General features: G+C 36.8%; 4 protein-coding genes across 5 annotated transcripts in view; 2 read left to right on the plus strand and 2 right to left on the minus strand.

The window, feature by feature from the left end:
* Positions 1 to 6: 6 nt before the first annotated feature.
* On the plus strand, positions 7 to 1,111 carry LOC113464760 (uncharacterized). The gene is made up of 2 exons (XM_026816459.1): positions 7 to 599; positions 665 to 1,111. The coding sequence occupies exons 1-2, from the start codon at positions 592 to 594 to the stop codon at positions 1,059 to 1,061; spliced, it is 405 nt and encodes a 134-aa protein (XP_026672260.1). The 5' UTR covers positions 7 to 591; the 3' UTR covers positions 1,062 to 1,111.
* A 192-nt stretch (positions 1,112 to 1,303) lies between these two features.
* On the plus strand, positions 1,304 to 4,700 carry Papss (3'-phosphoadenosine 5'-phosphosulfate synthase). Of its 2 annotated transcripts, none has more exons than XM_018030185.2 (6): positions 1,304 to 1,754; positions 2,042 to 2,845; positions 2,940 to 3,374; positions 3,479 to 3,688; positions 3,768 to 4,050; positions 4,121 to 4,700. In XM_018030185.2, exons 1-6 carry the CDS (start codon positions 1,710 to 1,712, stop codon positions 4,213 to 4,215), a joined length of 1,872 nt encoding a protein of 623 aa, XP_017885674.1. In that variant the 5' UTR covers positions 1,304 to 1,709; the 3' UTR covers positions 4,216 to 4,700. The 2 variants fall into 2 exon arrangements, with proteins under 2 accessions (XP_017885674.1, XP_017885675.1); XM_018030186.2 differs by lacking the exon at positions 1,304 to 1,754 and having other exon boundaries at positions 2,150 to 2,242; positions 2,362 to 2,845.
* Positions 4,701 to 5,590: 890 nt separating this feature from the next.
* LOC108628345 (uncharacterized) lies at positions 5,591 to 11,419 on the minus strand. Its single transcript, XM_018030184.2, has 4 exons — positions 10,740 to 11,419; positions 10,481 to 10,650; positions 6,411 to 10,403; positions 5,591 to 6,332 (listed from the first exon to the last, which is right to left on the minus strand). The coding sequence occupies exons 3-4, from the start codon at positions 10,335 to 10,337 to the stop codon at positions 6,042 to 6,044; spliced, it is 4,218 nt and encodes a 1,405-aa protein (XP_017885673.1). The 5' UTR covers positions 10,338 to 10,403; positions 10,481 to 10,650; positions 10,740 to 11,419; the 3' UTR covers positions 5,591 to 6,041.
* Positions 11,420 to 11,917: 498 nt separating this feature from the next.
* The window catches only part of Inos (Inositol-3-phosphate synthase), a 5,210-nt gene continuing 4,171 nt past the window's right edge, over positions 11,918 to 12,956 (minus strand). The window contains 1 exon segment of the mRNA XM_018030187.2: positions 11,918 to 12,925. Within this exon segment, the coding sequence (XP_017885676.1) occupies positions 12,519 to 12,925 (407 nt within the window). The 3' untranslated portion in view covers positions 11,918 to 12,518.

Raw genomic sequence — 12,956 nt, forward strand, 5'->3', positions numbered from 1 at the left:
AAGTAATATTAAAAAAATTGAATATCCGAATGTAAATAGATGGACATATAAACCGTACATAATATTCAATTTTATATCATACTGAATTTATTACATAATTTATAAATGTAATAAAAATATTGTTGGAGTTGAGGTAATGAGTACTGACATTTAATAGAACATCATAGTTCAAACAATATTTTTGGTACCTTGAGTTTGACACATTTATATGTTCCAAGAAAACTAAAATACATTTACGTTTTGTATAATCAAAATAAGTATCGTTGATTTCTGAAACCTATACTGACTGGACACTTCTTTTACTCATTAAAAGCTATATTTCTTAAACTTTTTATTATCGTTACAATTGAACATTCTGTTTTGTTTATAAAAAAGACGACCAATGAGAAGCCTGTGACACGAGTATACAGTTATTAGATTTTGTATTTTATTTGACCTCTCTGGTATTCTGTTCCTAAGCATGTAAGAACTTCACATTATGACCCAAGATATTTGAAGAAGAAAAGCTGTACACAAGAGAATCATACCAGTTTGCTTAATATAAGTACATAGATAAAAATTAATCGCAATAATAGTTTCGAAGAGATTGAAATGGATCAGTAAGTTACATTTAATATTTATAACTGGGTTTCATATCAGATTTATATTATATCTGTATAAATAGGGTGAACAGATGTTTTGAAGAACTAAAGATAGAGTGTCATGAAGCAAAGGGTGAACATCTTGTTGGAAAAATTATTAGTATTATTGGAATGCTCAATACAGTGATTGTAAAACCACATTCACCAAACATTCTTTTAGATTTTGGGACACCTTTGTTCATAGTCAATACAGATTTTAATAATGTAAAAGTAAAATATAAATTGCTAGGTCATATAGATGATATTTTTGGACCTATTGGAGAACCTATGTATTCTGTAACTCTGAGATACAATCTGAAAAGTGTATTGAATCTCAATACGTATTATTTTCCTGATAATCCGAATACAGGACATATATGTGTAGAACACATAATAAATAACGTTTCTAAGAATCAAAAGTACATTACAAGAAAAATCTAAGTTCTATCGTAAATGTATACATAATGGAAATAAAGAGATTTAGAAATGACTATTTGTACTTATTTCAACGGTAAATGAATGACCTAAATCCTTTCGACAATGATAAAAAATAAATGCATGTAGCAAAAGTAGGTTACAAATCGAACGCCCCAAAGTTTTACAGTAAAGTTTTAAGTATGATAATATACATCATAATTTCCAAAACAGTCGGTCTCTACTTTCACAATTAGGTAAAACGGTCGCTGGCATCCACAGTAGATTTTTAAAAGTAGCACATGAATAGTTTATTACAATTACCAGTTGACGGTTGACATGGTTGACATGCCACGTTGGTCGAAGCGCTACCATCTAGAACTGGTTTCGCTTCATTCATATTCATACCACCACCATCGTACTTCGTACAGTATTGTTAAAAACATGCCTCGCTATCACGAATTTGTAACACGTCCGCGTCTTATCGCCAATTTAAACATATCTTACTACTAATGACGACAGTTAAAAGATCTGTAACTATCGTTACACAAATAAGATTTATTTTCTGACACTCGGAAAATAACCATTTTCCAGAAATATTTTATTACACACTAAATTATCTCGCCTGATCAAAGTGCCACGTATATTGTACGACGAAAGTGGAATAACATAATCATGTCAGAGGAAACTGCTGAAATTCCAAATAAACGAATGATGACGGTACGTTTTAACTAAAATACATTTATAGTGCATGATCTGATTTAGCGTTTAGAATTTTAAGAACACACTGTACTCGTCAGCATTTGTTTTAAAAACTACTTTGTCTATCTTGTGATACTTCAACTTTTTAAATTCGTATTTCAATCTGGATTAATACAAACGAGAATGGAATGTCAGTTGTATGGATTTGATTTTGTTTCATGTTATAAATATAATGATTATTCGTTTAATAAAAATACGAGATGTTTTCAATGAATCTTATATGTACTTCTCCGCTTTCCGTTTAGACCTGTAGCAATGTGTCAGAACAGGCACATCACGTTTCAAGAGCAAAACGTGGACAAGCGATAGGAAGCGTGAGAGGATTCAGGGGTTGTACAGTCTGGCTGACTGGTCTCTCGGGGGCAGGGAAAACTTCGATAGCTTTCCAAGTCGAAGCTATATTAGTCAATCACGGAATCGCTGCTTACGGACTCGATGGAGATAACGTAAGGAGTGGTTTAAACTGCAACCTTGGTTTCAGCAAAGAGGATAGAAAAGAGAACATAAGAAGAGTCGCGGAAGTAGCTAAATTATTTGCCGACAGCGGCCAAATTTGTTTATGCAGTTTCGTGTCGCCGTTCGAGGAAGACCGACAAATGGCGAGACAGATTCATAGAATGTCGGATCTACCGTTCTTCGAAGTGTTCGTCGACACGCCTCTTAACGTGTGCGAGGCTAGGGATACGAAAGGATTGTACAAGAAAGCGCGGCAGGGGACGATCAAAGGTTTTACTGGGATAGATCAAATGTACGAGAGGCCAGTAAATCCTGATTTAGTGGTAACCACCGAGGACTGTACTCCAGAAGAATCAGCCACGACCGTTATTGATCTTCTGGAGAAACAGTGTATTATACCGGTACTACAAAAACCCTCAATGCCAATAAGGGAGTTGTTCATTCCAGAACCGCGGATACCTTCTGCGAAAACAGAAGCAGCCACGCTTCAGAGCTTAGAAATAAGCGAAATAGATGTGCAATGGCTCCAGGTTCTAGCAGAAGGCTGGGCCGCGCCTCTTACCGGCTTTATGAGAGAACACCAATATCTTCAGGTATTTATCGCGAATAACGCGAATCATAAATAATATAAAAGTATTGATAAAAATTTCTTATCACTACAGATATAAACCTGTTAAATACTTTCAGACTCAGCATTTGAAATGTCTACTGGACGGTGACAAGGAAGTTAATCAATCTGTTCCTATAGTTCTCGCGATACGTACGGAGGATAAAGAGCGTTTAGATGGACTTTCAGCTTTTACTTTGAAACACAACAACAAGAATCTCGCGATATTACGTAGGCCGGAGTTCTTCTTTCACAGAAAAGAGGAACGATGCGGCTGGCAGTTCGGTACCAACAACTTAAGCCATCCGTACGTTAAAATGATTTACGAATCCGGAGACTGGTTAGTAGGCGGAGACGTGGAAGTTATTCAAAGAATCAAGTGGCTCGATGGCCTAGATAAATATAGATTAACACCAAACGAGATTAGAACGAAGTGTAAAACAATGAAAGCCGACGCGGTGTTCGCGTTTCAACTTAGAAATCCCATACACAACGGTCACGCGATGTTAATGCAGGTACGTTCACTAATTTTATACATGTTCTGTGGCTTGGTGCAAAAAGTATTGATATTGCCTGCGCCAATTTACGTGTATATAAAATGTTCCCCTCTTCCTAATAGAATACGAGGAAACGTTTATTAGAAGAAAGGGGTTTTAAAAATCCTGTACTGTTATTACATCCTCTGGGCGGTTGGACAAAAGACGACGACGTACCATTGCATACAAGAATTCTGCAGCACGAAGCTATATTCACGGAAGGCGTTTTAGACGCTAATTCTACTCTGTTAGCAATTTTTCCGAGCCCAATGATGTACGCCGGGCCAGTCGAGGTAAAGACTGTGATCACGCGCAACGAATTAATTAAAACGACAGTTAGATATATGTATAATCTATTCTGCTCGGTATCAGGTACAGTGGCACGCGAAAGCTAGAATGAACGCGGGTGCCAACTTTTACATCGTAGGAAGAGATCCAGCGGGTATTCCGCATCCGAACAGGAATGCGACACCGGATGGAAATTTGTATGATCCCACCCACGGTGCCAGAGTTCTAGCGATGGCCCGGGGCTTGCAATCGTTAGAAATTATACCGTTCAAAGTTGCAGCATACGACAAGAAACACAAAAGAATGGCTTTTTACGATGAGAAACGGAAAGAGGACTTTGAATTTATATCGGGAACTAAAATGCGCAGTGCGTATCGTGTATCATAGTTTTTATAGAATTCAATACTTATTATTTATCAATTTATACTATTTTCTAGGTCTGGCAAAAGCAGGCGAGAGTCCACCGGACGGTTTCATGTCACCTAAGGCGTGGTTCGTACTTGCGCAATATTATCGAAATGTTGATAAATGAAAACTTATTGCAATGATCTTTAGAGCTTATTAAAACTAAATTTTTCCTCGAGCTAAACGAACTATTTCTAATAGTATAACACGAGAAATTAACGTAATTTTAATGTTACTATACAATTTGTATATTTGTACATTTTTCTTGTATAGCGACTTCAGTATTCGTCTTTGAATTAGGTAAAATTAATCTCTATTTACATTTATTTCTAATGTATGTACATACACGTGTACATTAATTTTATATCTTTACATACAAATATACATATATATATTTTACGTGCAAAAGTTTTATAAGAACGTAACACAGTTATTAATACTCGAACTATTACTAACAATGTACACATAGTACATTATTTTACGGTGAAAAGCATTCTGTACAATTTTAATGAAGATCTAACGAGATTACGCACTTGTCTATAATGAAAATACGTGAATATTTATAAGAATTTTTATAAAACATTAGATATATGGATTCTTTTATTGCCACGGTGAAACGTGAGTACTTACAAATGAGTTGGAAGTAAAAAAAAGAAACCGAACATTATTGTACAACTTATTATTGTAACATACCATGAATAAAAATTTAAATAGTTATGCAATACGTCAAGAGTGAGTTTTAAATCCTTTAATGAACTGTATACAAAAATTATCGTCATGATTATAAGTGTAATAAATTTGAACGCGACGAACACTGAACAATCAAAATTTTTACCTAATCGTACTTTAAAAAATTAATATATCATTATAGAACATGACGCGAATGTCGCTTATATTTAATCTCCGTTTGAATAAACGCTTGTCGTGTAATACGAAACTCGACAACTTTCCCTTCAAGCTTTAAGTATGTGTATAAAGATACAAGAATAATCTTAGGACATAAAGTACGCAGGGAACACCGAAAACGTTAATAATCTTTTCCTTAACTCATTATAATTTATGAACTACGAAATGCATGGTTTTCGATAAATTAAAAGATGAGCAATACTTATAAATATTAACAACAAGGAATATAACAAGTGTCAGCGAATGGAAGAACAGCAAAACAGGATAATGATAGATCTCAATCAATCGTAAATAGATTTATGAGCAGGTATGCGATTATACAAACACGATGTCAGTTTTATTAATAATGAAACTTTGTATTTGTATCAAGTAAAATACTTAATCATTTTCTTATATAGATTTGTACAAAATACTTTCTATCATTGCTACAGTGATATTTATAATAGAACGTAAATTTAACGAAGAGCACAAACGAAGGTGATAACTTGACTTGTTAATTTTTTTTACAATTCTAAATCTGAGATGTTTAATAAGTATTTTTCACACGTTAAAATATAATCTTATAAAACTCCTATGTAATGGACAACCCATTTGACTTTTGGGCATATCATTTTAATTATCCAGTACAGGCATAGGCTAATCATACATTATGCTAGTGTTCAGCTTTAATCAGAAATTGTTCATGTCTTTACAAAAAGTGCAATAATCCTATATAAATAACAGGATATTTACTCTGATTTAGATCTAATCAATAGATATATCCATGCCAACGAATATAACAGTGTACATAGAAATATACTTTGCAGCTGTTAATGCCTGTTCTAGTGTAATCGAACATGTATATAATATAGGAAAAGGAAATATACACGTTTAGAATATGTTTAAGTCGGATCTACGAGGAATGTGATCTGAGTAGTTACTCTCGTTCATATAATATTCGTGTCCCAAATAAACAGTTGCTGTTGAAAGTATATAATCAAAATGTTAAAATGTACGTTTCTTATTTCTCTTTTTACATCGATGATAGAAGAAGATGCGATATCAGTTTTAATTATTATACATAATGGATGCCGTGGCTAAATTGACCTCCGTGTTCGTTTCAGATAAATCGGGTAAGGACAGCATCACTGGTATCACTTGTATTTTTCCTGAGTCGTCCTCTTGTTGCAAATGAACCACAGCACCAGATTGTAATATCTCGTTCGTCATTATCTCGTCCGTAATAATTTCTGCAGGTTCAATGCTTTCCGCGGTCACCTCTTCGGTATAAACGGTATCCTCCATGTTCATTATAACATCCGCTGCGTCCGATGCCTCCCTAGACGTTTCCTCATACTCCTGAGAACATATGAGAACTCAATTTTACAAGAACAGGACATACGAATCTTCCTTGCTTAATCGTGCAATCATTCTTACCTGTTCGTATACTTGTTCGTATTCCTCTGCTATTTCTTGCTCTTCGAACTTCACAATTTCTTGTTCCTCGAACTTGACTATCTGTTCTTCTTCGAACGCTTGTTCACTCGTTTCTTCTTGATATTCGCCTTCGACAGCTTGAGCCTCGGTATTCGACGAAGCTTCTTGATCCTGATCGGAACAAGACGAGTCCTGTTGCACTTTTGATTTTATGTTTCGACCGAGAACTATCCGCTTGAATCCCGATCCCCCTAGACTCTCGTGTCGTCTTTCGTGCTTATTTTTATCACCTAAATATTTAAAACGTTGCCTACATACGCTACAAGAGTACGGTCGCTCGTTGGTGTGTGTTCTTTCGTGACATACAAGGGCACTAACTTGCTTGCACCGCCATGGACAATATCTACACTGCAACGGTCTTTCGTCGCTGTGCCGGTTCTGATGATGTTTGATCAACTGTATCTTAGTCTTTAAATTGAAACCGCAAATCTCACAGGTGTACGGCCTTTCCTCAGAATGGGATATCATGTGAGTCTTTAGTCTGAGCTGGTTCACAAACCTCTTCGGGCAATGCGGACACGGTAGCGTTCCTTCCAGTCTGTTGTGCGTGACCATCATGTGGTGTCTCAATCTGACTTCGGAAGTGAACGTCAGCTCGCAGTCTAAACACTTCATGGGATCTTTCTCCATGTGCGTGTTCTTGATATGTGTCCTCAGAATCATCTCAGTCTTGAACGTCTTGTTACAATGATGACAGGACGCCCTTCTCTTTTCCGTGGACGACCCGTCCACCTCTTCTCTAGGTAGCGATTCGTTGTGAATATGAGACATATGCCATTCCAGTGATCTGGTGGAGATCATCGACCTGTTGCATATGTGACACGTGTACTGTCTACCGTCCTTGTGAACTCGATTCCTGTGTATAACCAGCGTTGACTGATTCGGAAATTTCTCGCCGCACACCTGACACGAACACTCTTTCAATCCTCGGCTATCAGATTTCTCGTGCACCCTCATATGCAGCCTTAAACCGTCCCTTCTATTGAAACCAACTCCGCAAGTGTCGCACCGATACTGACGTTGGTCCTCGTGGATTCTCACGTGCTGTTTCAGAGTAGAACTATTTTTGAACATCTTATCGCAATGGGGACACTGAATGGTATACGCCTTGTGAGTGTGCATATGTTTCGAGAGGCTGTAGAAAGGTACCAGTTTGTGACAGACTTGGCACTCTCTTTTATTACCTACGGGTTGATGTTTACGTATTCTGTGGTGTCTGAGGCTTGCGGGGTTCTTAAAATCGGCCCCGCAATCCTCGCACAGATATGCTCTCAGCGTCGTGTGGACAGATTTCAAATGAAAGCTGAGCTTCTGTTTGAATGCGAACTTCTTAGGACACTTCGGGCATTGATATATTTTCTCCCAACTCATGTGCTGCGTCTTCACGTGCTGATCCAACGTGCTCTGATGTTTGAATTTCTCACCACAAACGTCGCACAACTGTCCGAACATGCTGTCGTAATGTTTCTGTTCGTGCTGACGTTTCTTCCCTTTCGAGTCCAACATTATACCGCAGTATCTGCATAACAATTTCTTTATACAAATCACGTTGTGACTTCGTTTCGCCTTATTCGTCGGGAACTCCTCCATACAGTCTTCACAGAAGTGCATGATCTTGTAATCGTGTCTTTTTAAATGTTCTTCAAGAACTTCTTTCGAGGCAAACGTCTGTGGACAATAATCGCATTCCAAATAATGTTCCTCGGGAATATAATCCAACGGATGACTCTCGTCTATTAAATCGGGTAAATTATTCTTAAATATAGCATTGTTTCTGTCCTCGTACAACGAGATTATATCTTCGTTCTTCAATCTCGTAATCACGATTTTACGTTGTTTTAAATATTCCTGAAAATCCTGCAGATTCTTTTCCTTCTCTCCTAAGATCCTAGCCAATTTTTCTATGTTCCCTTCGGTGTAAGATTCGTCTAGCTCCTTTTGAAGAGACTCCTTCTTCTTTTTGGCTTCTTCCCATTTCAATTTAAGTTTCGACAAACGCGACAGATATTCGTCAGTATTCGCATAGGATTTGTCATTGGGCGACAGTTCCTTGACCGACTCTACAGATTCTGAGACATCGCTTTCAATTGTGATAATCGAATTGTCTAACTGACTGTCGTCTTTATCAATCTGCATGCTCTCGGCAGCAGGAGCCGAATCGCTGTCAACTTTAGTAATCGGTTTTTGTTTATCTTGACTTTCATTGCGTTTGAAATAACGACTCTGAGATTCCTCAAGCTTTAAGGATTCTGATATAGAATTATGCCCACCTAAAACCTTCTCCCGTTTCTTTTTATATTCTTCTATTTGTTCTTCTATAATCTGTTCTCTCATTTCCGCCTTTTTCGTTCGCTCTGGAAATAAATCTTTCTCCTTCGTGGCCAGTGACTCGTATCGTTTTAAAATCTTCTCCACTGGCGTAATATCAAAACCTTTCTTCCCTATGAATTTTTCATCTTTCTTGTCTACTGGCTTGTCCATCTTCTTCACTTTCACTAGCAACAATTCGTTCGGTTTTGAGCCTTTTACAGTAACGTACATGATACCATTTTCTTGACTGGTACTAAGATTTAACGAATTATTTACATCTAATTTTTGTACTTTAAAATCCTTGTAGTTCTTGTCGGAATCATTTTCCACCTCTTCCGTAGATTCCTTTTTGCATTGCGATAATAAACGACGTTTCAATATGTTCGGTTGTTTTGATTCTTTCGCATTCTCAACTTCGGTTTTAGCGGTAGCATGCGACGCGACAGAACAATCGTTGCCATCCATTTTGTTAACTTTTACGTACGTTTTCAGGCCAGTGTCATACCTGTACGAAGCTGGATTCGAAACATTAATTTTCTTGTCTAGAACAAAATTGTTATCAGAAAAGAAAACGAATTGTTTCATGTTTTCTTTTGATTGGATGTGCCGCCGTTTGGCGTTCGGTGTTTCGAGTTCATCGTCGGATTCCGCGGCATCGGAACTGTCAGGTTGAAATGGTGGATCGTCTGGATCGAATTCTTCAATCGAGTCATTATCATCGCTGCTTATGTTAATAACCATATCTTCGAATATCTCGATTTCATCCTTAACATTAGATTTCTGAGGTTCCACTGTAGTTTTCTCTTTTTTCGACATCTGTTCAACTTCCTCTTTCTTCGTGGGACAACTCGTAGATACGTAGCTCGACGGTGCTGTCGGCTTCTCGCTCTCTTTACTCGTAGACGGACTTATATCGTCGTGAATTACAATCGTTTCGGTTTGTTTCTCCGTAGATCCCGTCGCCTGTACTTTGCTCGCTGCTACAGTCCTCGTTGCAGTATCGGCCAGAGTAAAGTGAATGGATTTCAGTTTAACTTCTGCCTTCTTTATTTGCATAAAAAATTTATAACTCATCTTTAAATCGCATATACAGTCCATACACATCTGGGTCGACAAACTGTCATACGGATTTATTTCTTCCAGATGTTTAATTTGTTGGCTCAATCTCATTTGATTACCCTTCTCGCTAAAAATGTCGACCAGCGGAACTTTCAACCCGGCGCAAGTCCTACAATACTTTTTTAATTCCTCCCTCGTTCGTTCCGTTATCGACAGCTTCTTTTGTGCAGATTGTTTATTGTGCAAAGAGATCTTAGTTAACTCGTTCAGACTGTTCGCATCGTGCGACAGCAGCTTGACGCGAGGGGTGATTTTCTTTAATTCGTTTATATTCTTAATTTGACCGAACGGTTCTTTGCTTGTCGGCAATCCAGATTTGTTCGATTTATACACCGTCTTGACATCACTGTCGCCTTCACTTTTAATATTATTAGAAGTATTATGTAATTTTACTTCACTATAGTTATGATCCTTGTTATTAACTTCAATGTGCTGCATCTTCGATTCAATAATTTAAGATCTTTCCATTATATTTCAAGCCTGTATTTACAAAACTTTCATGACCTAAATGAAAGAGAGATTAAATAGATCGGCTGTACCAAATGTAGGATAGCACAAGGAGGATTAATAATTTGACTTACCTGATCTTTAACAGAAAGAATAATCTATCCTATTTGTAACATTACTTCTATACTTTATCTCTGTGATACTTCTTTTTCCTTCTATAATTTTGTACAGAGCTATAGAACATTCCAATATTACAAGTTTATTGGCTTGTAGACACACACAAAATTGTCAAAAACTAGTTTAGCTGGAATGTAATAATGTTGATATTAGTTGTAATATATGCTGTTGTTGGTATTCTCAGATTCTTAAATTTGTGTTACTACTGATACTCACGTTTTCTCCTCTCAAGAATGAACGTGTTTGCATGTTTTCATCATAAGGCAAATAGAAAAATATGATATTTTCAGCTCTGCAGGTACTCATTTTTCATTTAAAATTGAGGTTAAGTGAATACAATCGTAACGGGTCCAAGCCCTTTCGTTTAAACATGCCGCGCACGCGATCAATGCGTTTTGCGTTAGATTCTTTAATTCATTAGTTCACCTGACAGAATACTGTTTAGCGGGCTGGAGCAATAACGTTATTCAAAAGTTTTTCCAAACTCTGTGCTCGATGGGAATTTCTTCGTAACGATATCCAGGTGGCGCAATATAATGGCGCCTGTGGCGTTACGTTATTTTCGGCCTACACAACAGGCATTCTACAGTTTCCGAAATTCATGACCAGGCACTCGATAACCATAGGATATTTTCTCTATAACTTGTTATTACAATGGACCCGTCATAGATCACACTCTGAGAGACATAAGATGCAAGTTCCGCGACGAGAAACGAGCGCAATTCGTGAACACTTTGCTATTAGCTGCGAACGAAAATTGATGCCACGTTCAACTGTCGTGTCGTGCCTCTGAAATTCCTTTACCGAAGCCGCGACCAGCTATGACGTTGCTCGTGCTCTGTAATGGCTGCAGCCACGATCCTATCTGTTATGGCCAGCTTGACACCGTATAACTTGGAAAACGGAACGTGAATCAAGTCGCAAATTCGATTTAACATCAATTAATACGGAAAGCACAACCGCTGAAATCCGATCGTAACGAGCAAATTGAAACTCGATTGTTTTATGATTTTTTAATTCAGTAATCGTGCAAGTGCCGATGCACAGACCGCGAGTAATTCGAACTCCTGAATAATAAGGTATGAGTTTTACGCTATGAAATTGAATTTATTTCAAAACTAGAGTTGCTTCGCTTTCGAAATAAACGACTCAATTAACGAAGAAGTTTTTATTAATTTCAATGGATATTTAACTTGAAAAATTTCATGTAGATTAAATTTTATGAAAATTGAATATGCAAAAAATATTCAAGTTAGACCAATTAGAATCTCAGGAGCTAAATCCCTATCACAATGAAAAAATAGAAATTCTATCCAAATTTCAATTTCACACAGTCTGGTCCTGACAATAATTTATAATCTTAAGGGTTTTTGAAACAGTTAAATGAAAACACATTTTTCTCAATGAACGTTTATTTTATAACGTGCATTTTTTATAACATACTATATATTCCACTTCTAAGTGGCATAACATACTTAAAAACATTAAGGGTATTTTAAAGAAGAGTTCTATCAGCATCAGTGCTTTAACATAAAAGATCACGTTCTCCCGCGTGATAAACTCGAGATAGACTATGCAAATGTTAAATGACAAGGAACTTTGCAGAAGTTAGAAAAAGATATATATATATATATTCCATAACGACGTTTCACTCTGCGTTATTTACTGTAAAAATATATTTTATACTCGTCTTCAGAAAATACGTATATGTATATATCACAATTATATATTATTGAATATTTATGGCAATCTAATATAAACAATATTCTCGTGTATCAAAGATCATAATCAACAGATTAAGAATCTATAAAAGTATAACAGTTCCATAGTATCTGACAATACTCGTTTTACTTAATGTAAAGCGTTTCTTGTTAATACTGGTGTCATCTGGTAAATAAAATATGTTCTGGAACGGTCATCTTTTCAATGATAATACTGTTTCGTTTCTTTCTTCGCGAACAATACCCTTAGTTTTAAAGATGTAATATTCCCTTTTCAAGCTCGTTTAACAAAGTTAACTTTGTGCTCGAGTAACATACTGTTCTCCGGTGGCAACGCGAGGCATGCTCTTAAAATATTTTCAATCGCGGCTCGTTGTCTGAATAATGCGTTCACAACCGGTGTTCCGCGAGGCACTAGCGGTGCTTTGCAAAGGTACGACAGTATGGAAAGTACGCTATGAAATTCAGCGAATCCATCGTCCGTATCTGCGACTTTGAACGTAATGCGCGAGCATAGTTCTGCCAGAAGGACTAAATCCAAAATAATCGGACTAGCCAATAAAGAATCCTCGCAGGTGTTATGTACCACGATTGTATTGTGCCCTCCGAGAAATATCTCAGACGTGTATTCATCCATCGCTCGTTTGCTGTCACCTTAAATAAACAGAAAAAATAAAATCTTTCATATTTTCAACGTAACAATGTCTTATAC

The sequence above is a fragment of the Ceratina calcarata genome, unplaced genomic scaffold (assembly GCF_001652005.2).
Source record: "Ceratina calcarata isolate Rehan_Ccalc_2016 unplaced genomic scaffold, ASM165200v1 scaffold517.2, whole genome shotgun sequence".
NCBI classification, from domain to species: domain Eukaryota; kingdom Metazoa; phylum Arthropoda; class Insecta; order Hymenoptera; family Apidae; genus Ceratina; species Ceratina calcarata.